Raw genomic sequence first — 12,958 nt, 5'->3', positions numbered from 1 at the left:
TGGTGCTACATGGTCCTGACTGTCTTCCTTCTCTGTCGTTTCGTTGAATTGTCTCAATATGGCTAAATATGCCTGACAACTCAGCCCAAGATGCTTACACCCTTCCCACAGTCCCTCTCTTTAAGACTTCCCCTCTTTCAGCTCATCCTTGTGGAAATCACCATACTCCAGCTCCGGTATCTGTAAGAGTCTCTCATAGAAGCAGTCCTTATGTATCTGTAAGATGTCCACTGCCCCCTCAAATGCATGCCTGTGACGGAACTGCTCTTTACCACACACCGACTCTCTGGGATGCCCTTCCTGCTGTGAGAGGCATCATTATTTCCACAGTTACTCAGGCTCAGTCACTCACTTACTCAAAAGCAGGAAGTCATCCTGGATTCCTCATTCTTTCTGTCCCTTCATATCCAGCCAGCCACAAGCTAGTAAGTTCCTTCTTCATATTGTCTTATATTTGCCCCATGCATTCCATCCTTTGGCTGTTCCCCACATGCGTGTCCTAATTGTCCACTTGTAGCCTTGACCACTACAAGAGGCCTTCTAAATCAGTAGCCTCGCTCCCATCTCTTCCCACTCAATCTCACACTAATCTTCGAAACATACTTCTCTGTACCTGTTGACTACTCTTTCAAAAGCCTTTACAGCTACTTAATTCCAGTAGAATAAAAGAATCCTTCCTTAGCCAGGTCACAGCATTTCATACTCCATTTATTTCCAACCTCATTTTCTCCCTTTCTCCAACAACTCCCCCCGCCCCTGGCTCTTTGCTCACTGCTCTAGTCAGTGGTTCTTGAATATGTCTCAACCTCTTAATCCTTTTCTGACTAATAAGCCCTATATGTTCATCAGGGTCAGTTAAAGTCCTGGTTCCAATTCCAACTGATCCTATTCAAAATTGATCTTTCCTTTTTCTGATACCTCTTGTATCTTGTATTATAATTTTTTATTCATTAATTCAATAAAACTTATTGACCGTTGTTCATGTGCCAAACACTGTGCTAGCCACAGGGGATACAAAGGTGGATAAGATCTAGTTTCCGATTTTGAGGCATTCATGATCTTGTCCAGTTTGACCCTTTAGAATATAAAATACTTGAGGGCAGAAACTGTCTCATTCCTCTTTGTATTTCCAGTACTTATCAGCATCTTCTACAGAATACATATGTTATATGTACTGATTGCTGTGAACAGCAGTGATAAAAAAATGAGAGTTTCTTCTTTTAATAATAAGGAAGCAAGTTAGGGGCCAGCAACATTTTACTTCATATATTTTACATAATTTTAATAGAAATTCAAAGCTACCATCTGTCCTGTTGGGTTTTTAGTATTGTAAAAACTCCTTTAATCTTAAAGCTGTAAGTGCTTTAAAAATCCTTAAGGCTATTGTTATTCAGATTCTTTTCTGGGCTTTAAGGATGAAACCAACACTTTTGGATCCTTTGCAGAGTTAATTTAACTATTCATTAAGAAATTCTGTAACATGCTCATATATACACTCACACACGCTCATAAATACGCATTCGTGGGTTACTATACAATAATCCAGAAAACTTATCACAAAAATTGTATCAAAATCTCACTAGTGCAGTTGGTAGACCTGGCACAAAGCCAGGATGGATAATAATAGTTAACTTTTATTAAGTGGATTATCTTGTATTATCCTCTTTAATCCTCAAAACAACTCTATTATGTGAGCACCATCAGAACCCTTCTTTTTCAGAAGGGGAAACTGAGATAGAGCAACGTTTATAAACCTGCCACAGTTAGAGAGTGAAAGAGCCTGATTCGGAATCCAGGAACTTTGATTCCAGAGTCCTGTGTACTTAATGACTGTGCTATTATTTCTCCCATGGAGATGTAAATAATGGCTCAAAGTCCCCATGCCCACCCATCCAAAAAAAGTGTGGGGAAGCAGAGAGAGAGAGAGAGAGCACGCGAGAGGGAGAGGGAGGGGGGTGGGAGAGAGAGAGAGAGAGAGATAGAGAATGAAACTGAATGGAAAATAAAGAAATCATTCAGGATAATTAGGCATCCGAACACGGGGTCCTGGTAATTTCAAAGGGCCTCCTCCTCTTGACCCACTGAGACTTTACTCTCTGTCTCATGTCCTCTGTTTGGAAAAAACGGAGGAAAACAAGGTACGAGACAGGCGGGTCATGAGCACACACAGCTGTCACCAGACGATTCTGTTTCCTGAAAGGTCACTCACAGTGGCCCCTGAGAAGCAGGAGGTGCCACCAGTTAGAACTCACAGCAATCCCAGGACAGAGCTGCCCGCACTGAACAGAAAGCTGGCATGTTCTCCCCACTCCCCCACCCCCGGCCTGGTTCCTCTATACACTGGAGGGGCAGGTGGAGGTCAGAGAACAGGATAAAGAAAGGTGGCTTGTGCAGTTGGGTGGGGGGAGGATACAGAGTCTTCGCTTCTGAGGCAAAGGCAAAGGCAAAAACAAAACAAACACAACAAAAAAAAGTGTGGAAGAACTGGACAGAAAGGGGCACCAGGAGACGCGGCGCCTCAACCAAATAGGAACCAGATGCAACTTTAAAATACGTGCCTGCTTTCTGTGCTAACCTTGGCCATCTGTGCCCTACCTACACTTCACAGTGTGACATTCCGTTACCTCCTCCGAACACCTAGGGTGGAGGGAGCAATGACACTCCTCCACAGAGAGGAGGGCTTCCGGGAAAAACAAAGCCAGAATGCCTCCTGAAGAAAGCTGTAGACCTTTCTGATTCAAGAATGACTGCATTTATACACATTTGTTTGAGTCTGTTAGCATGGTTAGAAGGAAATAAATCAGAAAAAAAATGTCAAGTTACTTTAAAACCTGGGATCCTAGGGCGGATTGTGCAGCAATTCTTAAAGTGCAGATCAAAATGGCTCTGGACTAAAGTTTGAGTAGACAAGGTTTTAAGGTTAAGGAAAGTGTGTGTTTGTGTCCTATGAATTTACAGAAACTTGCCCTAAAAATAACGGATAAGAACAATCAACGGAGAAAACATGGCACATCATAAATTTTTCTCAAAGGATGGTTTTTGAAAAGTATGGAAAAAATTCACATGATTGGTTAGTTCTCTGATTGTCACTGTTTCCTCCATCCACTTTTAACTTCCATAATTAAAAATAAAATGAAGAGTATTGACTTTTTTTTCCTTGGCAGCCTTAGGTTTAGATAAAAATAGAAATGTGAATATGTTGAAAGTGTATGTACAGATTTTGTATGTCCCTGGAAGGGAGTTTGCTTGCTGGCTAGCTCAATTTTTGACAAAGAAAAATGGGCTGTTCTTGCTTCTGGCACAAAGATGAACTGTTCACACAACAAACCAAAAAATGGAGAATTTGTGTTTAAGTTGAAAAGAAATTAATATCCAATGATAACTTATTTAGTATAAACTTTCTATTAACTGATAAAATGTGTACCTTATTAGAATGAAAGTGTAACTTTGTAATAAGAACTTAAAATACTGATATCTGGAAATTCTAACAGCAAGCAAGACATCCTAAATTTCGTTTTCAGTATCTCATGATTAAAGATATTGTTCTATTTTAAAAGCTCGGTTTTATCCATGCAGTTGTATACTCTAAAGTTTCCAAAAGAAGTGAGGCAAAGTATTTGTGAGTTTGAGTTGCCTCTGCTCCTTCCACAGGGCTGCCATCTGGGCTTGTTTATTTGTGTTTCTAACTTTCTGGAACAGGGAGTTTCTCTGTTAGGGACGGGGCACCAAGCAAAGGAAGTGTCTTACAGAAGACTATCTTTTTTTCCTTCCTTTTTTTTTTTTTTTTTTTTTACTGTATTTTCAAACTTCAAGTTTAGCTTGTTCAAAAATATAAAATGATTAGCACAGTCACAAAATTTTACATAGTTGGAAACCTCAGAATTATCTTAGCAAATACTCTTCCTCACGATGCAAATCATGTACCCTACATGCTACCTTCTTGTGACTTTCAGATCTTTTTCAAGACATGTCATTAAGGCTACAGCTATTTAGCTGGGAAGTCAAATATTTTTATCTATCCTTCTACAAATAAGCATTTGATTTAAAAATGAAAGAAATAATTTCAGGCATTTTTTTCTAATTTTATAAAGTACATATGAGCCATATTACAAAAAATGAAGCAAACAAAACAAAAATCTTTCAAAAATATAATCAAGAAACAAAGCATTATTGTTAGACTTATACAATCTATCGTGAAGACTAGTCTAAAAATTCACAAGCAACACTTAAAAAAACTAGTGCCTTCTCTGAAAGATTTCATTTAACAAATAAAATAGAAGCAAAAATTACCTTGTAAAGTAAAATCCAGCAATACATATTCGTAAGCAAATTCTGTCTTTGTTTCCACTTGCGGTCTCTTCAGGGTAGAAAATATTTTTCCAGGACTGCTATCATCAGGGTCTTCTAGCTTTCTAAGTCCGCACCCCATAGCAAAATCTGTAAGGAATTAAATTGCAGGATAGGGGAGGGAGAGCAGCAAATTCTGTTGTTTTAGCTGCAAAAAGAAAGTTACAGACTTAACTGCTTTGATTTTTCCAGCTAAACCATAGGTAGTCAAAAAGAAAACATTTGAGTCCAAAGAAAGGAGCTGAAGACTTTTTCTATCCATTTTTCTGTAAAGTCGTTGAATCCATGATGATTAAGCTACAGCTCTGGGAGGCTGGGCTTGATCTTAGGAGAAACATGCAAGCTGCTACAACTTAGCGGAGAATTTCCATGCCACGTCAATTTACAGCCAGCCCCCTACCAGAGTTCTGTCGCTCAGGGCACCAACAGTGCTTTGTCTGTCCCAGTTGGCTGGATGATAAAAGAGGTGTCCAAAAACGGAAATAAAAGGCAAAAGTGCAACTCGGATGGAATTATCTACAAGTAAAGGATATATTCAGGCATAATGGCATGCAATTCTTTCTCTGTTTTCTCTTTTCTCTCTTCCCTGTGCCCACCCCCTCCTTCCTCTCTGCTATTACCAGAAAAGCAAAAGGACGGAGGAAGGGTGGGAGAAAGAGAAAGAATAAGAGAGAAGGAATGAGAAAAAAAAAAAAAAAAGGATTCTCAACATGGTTGGAAACAAAAATCTTTTCCAGAAAGGAAGTCACTTTAGGAGGAAACTGCTTCTGGAGTCTAAAAGGAGAAAAGTAGTTTTTTGTTTTTTTGAAAACAAACACTTTAGTCTTTAGGTAGCACTTTTGAGGATTTCTTTCCACAGAAGAGTCTTTCTACTGGAAAAATAATGTGCTAATGAAAACTGCCAAATATAAAAAAAATTATATTACAATATTTTAATAAAAAGATTTTATTTAGTTGCAAAGGAGGACAGTTATGTGGATAATTAGCTTAAAATACTCCATAGTTAGGCAGCATATGAGAGTAACTATTAACCCTTTTACAGGTCCCAAAGTATCCTTAATTAAAACAAAGGCAACAAAACTGACAATTTGATTCTTTCAGTGCTATAAATTGCCATTTACCTGAACTCAAGAACAATTTACAATGGATCAATCATAATGAGTGTTTACTGCATTTTACCATGTTCAGCTCAGGTAGTGTGGTGCACTCATCAAAACTCTGAGTCCTGGAGTCAGACTGCCTGGCTTCAAATCCCGTTTCTAATGCTTACCACAGACGTGATCTTGGGCAAGTTACTTGACCTCTTCAAGTTTCAATTTCCTCCCCTACAAAATAGAGTTAATAATAGGACTTACTTCATGGGCTTGTTATGAAGCTTGAATGAGATCATCTTATCTCATATCTTAACACTATGCTTGGCTCATAGCACTAAATAAATTTTTTAATGTGCTTCCATTATAAAACAGGGTTGAGGATAGGAATAGGGAGGAAGCGATTCTGCCAGCACTCCCATTATTTACAAAATAAACCTGATCACATTTCAGATTCAACATAAACCTGTAAAGATTTTTCAATTCCATTGAAGAGTACATCTGAAAACTCTCAAAGTAGGGGTGGGAAGGGCATCTGGGTGGCTTAGCCTGTTAAGCGTCTGTCTTTGGCTCAGGTCATGATCCCAGGGTCCTGGGATTGAACCCCACATGGGGCTCCCTGCTCAGTGGGGAGCCTGCTTCTCCCTCTCCCTCTCCCTCTCTCTCAAATAAATAAATAAAATCTTAAAAAAAAAAAGGGTTTGGATTAGTTGATAGATCACTACGATCTCTTGTCTCTTCCTTCTGCCTACTTGTCTTTAAATAGTTTGCTTCTCAGAAGTGATCTTAACTGAAGAAAATTCCACGGTCCTTCATTCTCCTGGATGAGCATGATTGATGGTAAACAATTTCAATTTGGCTAAAAAGACAAGTGACTCTCACCCAGTGTGACTCATTTGACAGTCACAGTGCTTTCATGCCGGTTATTTCTCAGGTCCTCTTTTTTATGGTGGGCTGTGAGCTCCTGGGTAGCAGAGATTGGATATATGAAGTTCACTAGTCCCTGTTACAGGACCTGGAAGATGACTTATTAAGTACTCACTGTATTTACTAAGTGCCTGCTGTATTCCAGGCACTGAACTAGATGCTGGCTAGTTCAAGATGACTAAAAAACTCATGGTTCAATGGAGAAGACAGACTTATAAGCAGATAATTTCAATATGATTTGGTAGCTGATGAAATAGATGTATGCATAAGATGCTACAGAAACCCAAGAAGGGGTCTCTAACTCAGTTTGGAGGATGACATTTGAGCTGTCATGAAGGATGAATGTGCATAAAATAGATAAAGGTGGGGAGCGTGTGCCAGGGAAAGGGAAAAGCTTGAATAATGTCACAGAATCGTGAATAGTGTGGCAGGAACTTGAAAGAACATGAAACAGTTGCAAATTGCTAGGCATAAAATTTGAAACAACTAAGCTGTAAGAGAGGTAAGAGCTAAGTTGTAATGGTCTTATATACCATACAAAGGTCTTCGTATACCTTTTTGGTCTTATATACTATACAGAGGGAATTTGGACTTTATTTGTAGACAATAAGGGAGAATTAAATAATCAAATGAGTAACAGCAAGTAACAGCACTTTGTATTTCTGATGAATCACTATGACTGCCTTGAGGAAAATGGTTTTAATGGATCGAGAACGGAGGGAGACCCAGCCAGGAGAGTACTGCAGTAGTCCAACTGGGCACAGATGACTTAACAAACGAATGAATATGGTACATCATTATGCCCTTACATATATTTTTTAACTCTTTTGTAAAAGAAACTACAGTTCCTTTAGGTCATAACTGAATCATCGCTTCCATTTTTCTCTCTAAAATCCAACAAAATAAAATTTTGACACATCATTATCACCCAGAGTCCATAGTTTACTTTATGATTCACTCTTGATGTTGTCCATTCTATGGGTTTTGATAGATATATGACAAATATATGTATGCACCATTATAGTACCATACAGAATAGTTTCGCTGTCCTAAAAATCTGTGCTCCTCCTACGCATCCCATCCTTACTTCTTGTTTAACTCTGATGCATCTGGCAATTGTTATATAAAGGGTAAAATATGGATTCAAGTTAGCTTCTCCTATCCTGATATCCACATTTGTTTCCATAGATAATTTTTTTACCAATCATGTTTCCCGAATCTTGTCATATACTGATACTTGTAGTAATTAGGATAAATTTTTGGAATAAATGTTTTCTATCATTGGTCATTTTTTCTGTATGGAATTATATATGTTTGCTGACAATTCCAGTTTTCAGGGACGGCTTTCAGTTCTGTACTGCAAATAGGGTTTTCCCAAGTGCAGGCTCTTATGTGGCTGGATATGATGAAAATATATTATCAGTTCTTGTCTGTGTTCTATTATGGGCTCACTTAGTCCTTGAATGAATGAATAAACCTTATGAAAACATTCTCCATAACTGGTAGGCAAGTTATTCTCATAGTTACTACTCAAGTCTGGATTCCCTAAGTTCACTAAAGTCTTAAAGCTTCTAAGAGATATTTATATATCATCCAATCCATTCCCTACAAAGTTTTGCATAATAGTAGCTTTTAAATTCAATCTATTTTATGTGACCCTGATCCAAAGAAATAAATTCAACAATAATTCAACTAGTTTTTATGGGGCACCGACTATATATGTAGGGCACATGTGGATACAAAGATGAAAAAGTCTGTTTATGTTCTTCAGAATTCACAAGCAAGCAGGCCAACGTTGAGTTTTAACTAATGTACTGTTAGTTTCATAATGCAGTCAAATTTTCTAAGTAACTAAGGACTTATTGAAAACCTTACTTACTGGGTGCCTGGGTGGCTCAGTCGCTAAGCGTCTCCCTTCAGCTCAGGTCATAATCCTGGGGTCCTGGAATGGCCCCACATTGGGCTCTGTGCTCAGCGGAAAGCCTGCTTCTCCCTCTCCCATTCCCCCTGCTTGTGTTCCCTCTCTCGCTGTGTCTTTCTCTATCAAATAAATAAATAAAATCTTAAAAAAAAAGAAAGCAGTATTTACTTAAAAAAGGCTTTCTTTTTAAATCATTTCCATTTTAATCATTTCCAGTGATGGAGTGGGAGGTTTAGGTGAGCCTGGTGGTGGATATTAAGGAGGGCAAGTATTGCAAGGAGCACTGGGTGTGGTGCACAAACAATGAAGCTTGCAACACTGAAACAACAACAACAACAACAAAAGAAATGCCACACTCATACATACTTAATAGTTGCATAGACTAAGATTTTCTTTTAGCTTTTTATTTTGTTCTATGGTCTGCCTTCTCAACATTACATATTTGAAAAATTTTTAATGGCTCTATAATCTTTCAATGTCCCACAGTCCACAATATTATTATTCTTTTTTTAAAAAAATATTTTATTTGTTTATTTGACAGACAGAGATCACAAGTAGGCAGAGAGGCAGGCAGAGGGAGAGGAGGAAGCCGGCTCCCCGCCGAGCAGAGAGCCCGACGCAGGGCTCGATCCCAGGACCCTGGGACCATGACCCGAGCTGAAGGCAGAGGCTTTAACCCACTGAGCCACCCAGGTGCCCCAACAATATTATTATTCTTTAAAAAAATTTTTTTGGGGTTCCTGGGTGGCTTAGTTGGTTGAGTGTCTGCCTTCAGCTCGGGTCATGATCCCAGGGTCCTGAAATCCAGCCTGGAGTTGGGACTCCTTCCCCAGTGGGGAGCCTGCTTCTCCCTCTCCCTCTGCCTGGTGCTCCCTCTGCTTGTACCCTCTCTCTGTCAAATAAATAAATAAAATATATATTTTTAAGACTTTATTTGAGAAAGAGTGAAAGCGAGGGAGATCACAGAGGGAGAGGGAGAAGCAGACTCACTGCTGAGCGGAGAGCCTGATGCAGGGCTCAATCCCAGGACCCTGAGATCATGACCTTAGCTGAAGGTAGACCAGATGCTTAACAGACTGAGCCACCCAGGTTTCCCTATTCTGTCAAAAAATTATTGAATATTCTTTTTAAAAAAGATGTTATTGATTTATTTGAAATAAAGAGAGGGAGAATAAGCAGGGGAGGGGTAGGGAGAGAGGTTAAAAGCAGATTCCCCATGGAGTGAGGAGACCTGACGAGCCTGATGTGGGGCTCCATCCAGGACCCTGAGGTCATGACCTGAGCCTAAGGCAGATGCTTAACTGAGTGAGCCACTCAGCTGCCCCTTATTGAATATTCTTAACTGTTTATTCTTCTAGATCAGAACTATGTATGGCAAAGCCATAGAGGTGTCAGTTTTGGTGAAGAGAGGGGGCTGTGATCAGGAAGGGAGGCCAAGCAGGCTGGGCTCTGGGACTACCATCCACTTTTTCTTCAAACAGAATAGCTTAGCCTTCGTCAGTTTCATCATTTTCATATACCAGTAACAAACAACTAAACTCCCATAATTTTCAGAAAAGGATGCCATTTACATTATCAATAAAATATGTGGTTTCTAGGAATAGATCTACTATATATAAGTCAGACTTGTATGTATAAAATTATAAAACTTTACTAAGTAGCATTAAAGGAGAGGCAGGTAAATGGAGAGATACACATAGTCCTTTTTAGGAACACTTACTATTGTAATTATCTCTCTACCTAGCCCTTGACACGTCTTGTTGAGCTATAGATCTGATGCAAAGGTGACCCTAGCCCCAACAAGATTTTTGCATGGAATTGTTCCATGCAAAGTTGATTTTAATATTTATGTGGAAGATAAGAAGACCAAGAATGTCTAAGATACTTATTTTTTAATTTTTAAAAAGGATATTTATGTATGTATGGATGCATGTATAGAGCACAGGGAGAGGGAGCAAGAGAGCCTTAGCACAGAGCTGGTTGTGGAGCTTAATGTCATCACACTGAGATCACCTGAGCTGAAATCCAGAGTCAGATGTTTAACCGACTGAGCCACCCAGGCTTCCCTAAGCTACTTCTGAAGATGAAGGAGGAGCTACTAAGACTAAATATTAAGATTTATTATAAACCTATAGTAATTAAATCTGTTATTAACAAGGTATAGACCAATTAACCAATACCATAGAATAAAGAACCTAGAAACAGAAGCCTGCATATGTGGAAATATAATATATGATGGAAGTAGCATGGCAAATCAGTAGAGAAATGGAGCTGGGACAATTGATCGTCTAGATGGGGATGAAATTGGTTCCCCATCTTGTATTATGTATAAAAATTTCAATTTGACATGAAGAATTTGAACATCAAAAGAATATTTTTATATTTAATTTATTTATATATATTTATATATTATATTTATATATTATATAAATTATATTATATATATTTCATTTATATTTATATTTATTATATTTATATTATTTATTTATTTATATTTTTATATGAAAATATGGATAAATATTTATTCTGACATCAGAGTACTAAAAAGCATTTTTAAAGCAAAAAAAAATCAGAAAATAATCACAATGATTAACCATAAAATGACAGACATAAGATAAATTTTGATAAATTCTACCAAATTAAAATTAAGTACTCATTAAGAAGTTTAATGTGAAAATGTGGTATATCAACCGATAAAGGAACAGCATCAAGAATATATAAAAACCGGGGCGCCTGGGTGGCTCAGTGGGTTGAAGCCTCTGCCTTCGGCTCGGGTCATGATCCCGGGGTCCTGGGATCGAGCCCCACATCGGGCTCTCTGCTCGGCAGGGAGCCTGCTTCCTCCTCTCTCTCTGCCTGCCTCTCTGCCTGCTTGTGATCTCTGTTGGATAAATAAATAAAATCTTAAAAAAAAAAGAATATATAAAAACCTTATGAAAATAAAAAGACAAGTCAATAGAAAAAACAGACACAAAAATACAAATAGGCATGTCCAGGCAAAGAAACATACATGGTTAAAAAACACACAGAGATGCTTAGCTTCACTTCTATTTCAGTAACTGCAAATTAAGATCATAGTGAGATAACACTATATTGTGGTAAAATACACATAAAATTTATCATTTTAACTATTTTAAAGTGTACAATTCAATGACGTTAAGTACCTTCACAATATTGTATAATGACCATCACTATCTAGATTCCGATCTCTTTCATCACCCCAAGAGGAAAACCCTTATCTTCTAAGCATTCAGTCTCCATCCCAACTTTCCCCTAGCTCCTGGCAACCACTAATCTCCTTTCCATCTCTATACATTTGTCTATTCTGGATATTTTATATAAATGGAATCTTCATTTTGCAGTCTTTTGTGCCTGGTTTCTTTTATTTATTTTTTTTAAAAGAATTTAGTTAATTATTTATTTGTCAGGGAGAGAGAGAGCGAGCGAGCATGAGGAGGGGAGCGGCATGCAGAGGGAGAAGCAGGCTCCCTGCTGAGGAAAGAGCCTGATGCAGGACTCAACTCCAGGGCCCCAGGATCGTGACCTGGGCTGAAGGCAGTCGCTTAACAGACTGAGCCACCCAGCATCCCTGGTTTCTTTTATTTGGCACATTGTTTTACCCATGTAGGGTTTACCTATGTGATAACATGTATCAGTGCTTCATTCCTTTTTATGGCTGGATAATATTGCATGGATATACCACGTTTGTTTATCCATTCATCAGAGTATAGACATTTGGGGTGTTTCTACCTTTTGGCTATTGTGTGTAATGTTTCTATGAACGTTAAGTGAGATAATATTTTATACTTATTTAACTGGCCAAAAATTAAGGAGCTAATACCAAGTATTGGAAAGACTTCTTTAATACTATGTTGTGATGGGGATGTAAATTTGTTTAACCATGTTGGAAAACAACTTAGCATTATCTTGTGAAATTGAACTTTCATATCCTCTATGATCCAGCAATGTCATTCCTAGATACATAGCTAGAGAAACTTTAGCATGTAAGTACCAGAAGATTTATACAAGAAAGTTAATAGTATGCTCCTTAGAGCAAACAACTTGAACCACTCAAAGTTCTCCAATAGCCATTTCCTCAAGGAATTTGCTATAACGGGAAGGAAATTAATGGAGCAGTAGTGCCGGTTGAGTTTCTTCTTTCTTCCTTCCCTCTCCCCTCCCCCTTCCTTCCTTCCAATGATTTTATTTATTTATTTATTTGACGCAGAGAGGGAGCACACAAGCAGGGGGAATGCCAGAGGTAGAGGGAGAAGCAGGCTCCCGGCTGAGCAGGGAGCCCAAGGCAGGACTCGATCCACGACCCTGGGATCATGATGTGAGCCAAAGGGAACCTCTTAACTAACTGAACCACCTAGGTGCCCCCTAGAGTTTTTTCTCCTTAAAACAGGAGAAAAACTAGCATATTTGTATGCTAAAGAATTGATTCCATGGAAAAGGGGTGGGATGGGGCGTGTGGAGAGTTACTGGAAAACTTGATTTCTTAGACATTTAAGACTGGATTTGTCTCCTTGTCCTGGAGGGTGTTGTACATACCCTCCAGTTTTAGGTTTTACCTATTCTTCATCTTCCTTTCCAAAACTGCTGGATTAAATAGAGCATATCAATTAAGTATTCAAAGAATATTTACTGCTACCTCTTGTAACTTGTATAG

At 38.5% G+C, this 12,958-nt stretch overlaps 1 protein-coding gene across 1 annotated transcript in view; it reads right to left on the bottom strand.

Annotated features, from left to right (window-relative positions):
* RFTN2 (raftlin family member 2) overlaps positions 1-4,936 on the bottom strand; it is a 78,352-nt gene extending 73,416 nt beyond the window's left edge. The window contains exon 1 of the mRNA XM_032860152.1: positions 4,291-4,936. Coding sequence (XP_032716043.1) covers positions 4,291-4,429 — 139 coding nt within the window. The 5' untranslated portion in view covers positions 4,430-4,936. The remainder of the gene's footprint in view (positions 1-4,290) is intronic.
* Between the last annotated feature and the right edge of the window lie 8,022 nt (positions 4,937-12,958).

The sequence above is a fragment of the Lontra canadensis genome, unplaced genomic scaffold (genome assembly GCF_010015895.1).
Source record: "Lontra canadensis isolate GAN:19392208 unplaced genomic scaffold, GSC_riverotter_1.0 scaffold18, whole genome shotgun sequence".
Lineage (NCBI taxonomy): Eukaryota > Metazoa > Chordata > Mammalia > Carnivora > Mustelidae > Lontra > Lontra canadensis.
Note: the sequence above shows the minus strand (reverse complement) of the source record. Positions and strands in the feature narration are given on the sequence as shown.